This window comes from Bidens hawaiensis, unplaced genomic scaffold, assembly GCF_021521415.1.
Source record: "Bidens hawaiensis isolate Kalapana, Puna unplaced genomic scaffold, B.hawaiensis_p1.1 tig00041867_1, whole genome shotgun sequence".
Taxonomy (NCBI): domain Eukaryota; kingdom Viridiplantae; phylum Streptophyta; class Magnoliopsida; order Asterales; family Asteraceae; genus Bidens; species Bidens hawaiensis.
Window position 1 is genome coordinate 55,177 of NW_027497424.1, and position 3,483 is coordinate 58,659.

Here is a 3,483-nt window from a genome sequence, read left to right on the forward strand (position 1 = left end):
AATAGTTATAAATAGTATAGTTTATCTACTAAGTAAATAAACTTGTTCGGGCTTTAAACGAGTTGGACTTTGGAGGCCCGGTTAGGTTTTAATAGTTATACTTATATATAATTATAACCTAAAAGGAAAAGGCAGATCTTGAAAAAGAAGCTGAGATAGCCGCCAAAAGCTCCAAAGAAGGTGGAGCTTTAGCTCCATGCATTTGTTGGGTTTTTCACGTAAGAAAACAAGCCAACCGCCACCGTGTTTAAAAGCCGATCATCACCACCGCAACACAGCCACCGCCGCGGTTTCCCGCGCCGCCGTTTGCTGTTCTTGTTGCTCGCTGCTGCTGATCGGAAACCGCCGCTGCTACCGACAAAGGTTGTCACCGCCGCTGTCCGGTTAATTGTTCGTCAACTAGCATCGTTCATTATCCCTCGGTGTCTCGACCGGTTATTCATTAACCGAGGTATATATATTATCTCATTGGTAGTTTTTAATATATTATTTATTATGTCCGTGCTCGTATGTTTTGTAACCGGATCCTGTCGGGTTTAGTTTCGGTGCTGATTACTCGTTTATATTCCGCTGCGCATCTATTAATTAATTGGATTAATTATTATTTGTCATATTTATTAAACTGGATTTTAATAAATAAATTTTTGACTGATCACCACTGGAACCCAAGATATTATTCCATTTATTTTGGGTGAGATGCTTTGGTGTGTCTCGGCTCCTTAAACAAAACCCTACATGATAATGCATAAGTCGAGTTACTGGTGCACGGGAAATTATTATAGCTTGTATTATTTAAAAACGTAATGCATTATATATTTGTAAGATGTGAAAGTTAATGCAATAAATAATTTGTTATTTCCTACTATGGTCCGTTAATGTGCTACTTATAAAAAGCTTGCGTCTCTAAGAACAAAAAAGCTAGCTATGGTTGTATTATATATGACTTCATGAAATCTAAACACCCCACTAACACATGTCAAGGCCCGACCATTCATATATTAGTAATCGTACTCAAGCATCTCTAATATTAAAAACTTATTATGACCTAAGGGGCTGCTTGTTTACATTTGAATGAAACCATTCAGATGAAAACATCTGATTCATTCAGACTTCAGTCTTTTTGGTTCTATACAGAAAATATCTAAATAATTAAAATTAGGTATGAATCAGTCAGACCCATATTGTTGCTGAACGAAACAAGGGCTTATTCAGAACTGACTCATTCAGATCTGAATAAACCAAATAGGCCCTGCTCTGCTCTGGCTTCATTAAAAATAGACAACTCTAACACGTTACAAGAACCTATCATTAGTATACCTACACCTGTGTAACAAAAAGAAATGTTAATTATGACCAAATATTCCTTGTGTAACTTAAAATTCTAAAACCAACCCAATAGCACATCTTTTGTATTTCTGCAAGTACTTAACAATATAGGACAATAAACCAAACACCAAAATTTTGGAAAATATACTAAAGTAATGCATGCATGAACTAAGCAGATACATTAATGGACTTCAACTTCATAACTTCCCTATCAACAGCTTTCTTCAAGAAACTTTCTTCATCTAATATCATCTGAACAGGCAAGAAACCAAGATCATTCGCCATAGCAAGCATCATCCTCTTCGTCTCGGCTTTATACTCCTCCAAATCCACCGTTCCATTCGAATCACGGTCAAATTGGATAAACAATGAATCATAGACACGAGAGAGCTCTTCCGGGTCGGGTTTCACATCAATCCCAAAATGGGTTTCAATCATTCTAAGAGACTGTAGTTCTTTCAATAGCTCCGAATATGACAACAGACCATCATGGTTTGTATCCAAGTAAGTGAACCGATCTTGAACCGAACCGTTAAACGCTTCATCGTCTTCGATAAAGCCGAGAATGATGGCACCGTCTAGTAACTCAACACTCATTTTTGTTTAATATGTTTTTAATTTTTGTTAACTTGTTGGTATTGAGTTGTGATTTAGGGTTAAGTAATATATATAGTTGTTAAAAAAGTACATGGTAATTATTGGTAATGGTTTCATGGAGCTGTAACTGATGCGTGCGTTCAAACAACGCGGGTTGAGTCATGTGGTTTTTGATTTAACTTTGATTATTTTAATTCGTTTTATTAGTAAGGCACAATTATGCAATAAATAAAGTATATAAATCATATTCCGTGTGCCCAAGGCAAAGGTTTTACATGTTATATTTGCAACTCTTCTAGTAAGAGTGTTTAACCATAGGGATTTTCTTTTATGTAAAACTAGTTTTTCTTATCCGGTGCGTTGTGCCGGGGCAGTTGGCAAAACCCCAGCACTGAAACCCGGACGTTAGTAAAACCCGAGCATTACGACGATGAGTTGACACGAATTCGGTCAATTTCAACTTAAGGTACCGGAATTAAAACAAAAGGATCGGTAAAACTCGGGTGTTGCGGTGGTGAGTCAGTAAAGCCTGAGCGTTGTTGGTCTCGGGATTTGTGGCGGTAAATTGACATAAATTTAATTTGGTTCAATTACGCTCGTTATGATACCGGAACTACGAAACAAAATAAAAAATACAAAAAAACTGTCTAATGTCGAACCGCCACTTGGACCAATAAAATGTTAACGGTACCAAACTTTCAATTTATATATATTAGATAATAATATTAAACTATCTCCGTAGGTAATTACTGACAGAATGATAGCAAAATGCGATAATCTATATATATATATATATATCTATATATATATAATTGTCTACATAAAAATTATATGTGCCACGATGTGGTTGTTCCCCACCCCCTCTCGAGCTACCAGATTGCTTCACTCCTAAATGGTGGCTTCTTATGCGTTTGACCCGAATTCGCAGGTATGAGTCTTACAAAATCCGAATAATCCTTAAACGGGTTATAGTATCTCATTTATTTATAAAGCCTTTCATCATCAAACAATAATTTTCGCGGGTCATTGGTCTCACCAAATTCGAATAATCCATAAACGGGTTATAGCATCTCATTTATTTATAAAAGCTTTCATCATCAAACAATATTTTTCGCGGGTCGTGGGTCTCACCAAACCCAGATAATTTTTAAACAGGTTATAACATCTCAGTTATTTGTAAAACCCCTTAATCATCAAACAATAAATTTCACGGGTCATGGGTCTCACCAAACCCGGATAATCCCTAAACAGGTTATAAGATTTCATTTATTTGTGAAGCCCTTTTAACATTAAATCTTAATATAATTTCTGTCATCTACATATTCCTTGTCGCTGGTCTATCCTCTCAATCACCGGTTTACTTATGATTACCACCCACCATCGTCAACCCCCCTCTCATGCATCAACTACTATCGTAACCTACATTAACTGCCTCTTTTTCATAAGACAAATATTTGTGTTCATGATTGTTCGTTTTAGAAAAAAATCAGCATATTCGTGCTCGTTTATGTTGGTTCGTTAAAAATCTAAGATACACATCTCAATTGAAAGAGCCCTAAC

The 3,483-nt window shown here is 36.1% G+C and overlaps 1 protein-coding gene across 1 annotated transcript; it reads right to left on the reverse strand.

Annotated features, from left to right (window-relative positions):
• Positions 1-1,427: 1,427 nt before the first annotated feature.
• Positions 1,428-1,947, reverse strand: LOC143593271 (uncharacterized). Its single transcript, XM_077072956.1, has one exon. It carries the CDS (start codon positions 1,921-1,923, stop codon positions 1,495-1,497), a length of 429 nt encoding a protein of 142 aa, XP_076929071.1. The 5' UTR covers positions 1,924-1,947; the 3' UTR covers positions 1,428-1,494.
• Between the last annotated feature and the right edge of the window lie 1,536 nt (positions 1,948-3,483).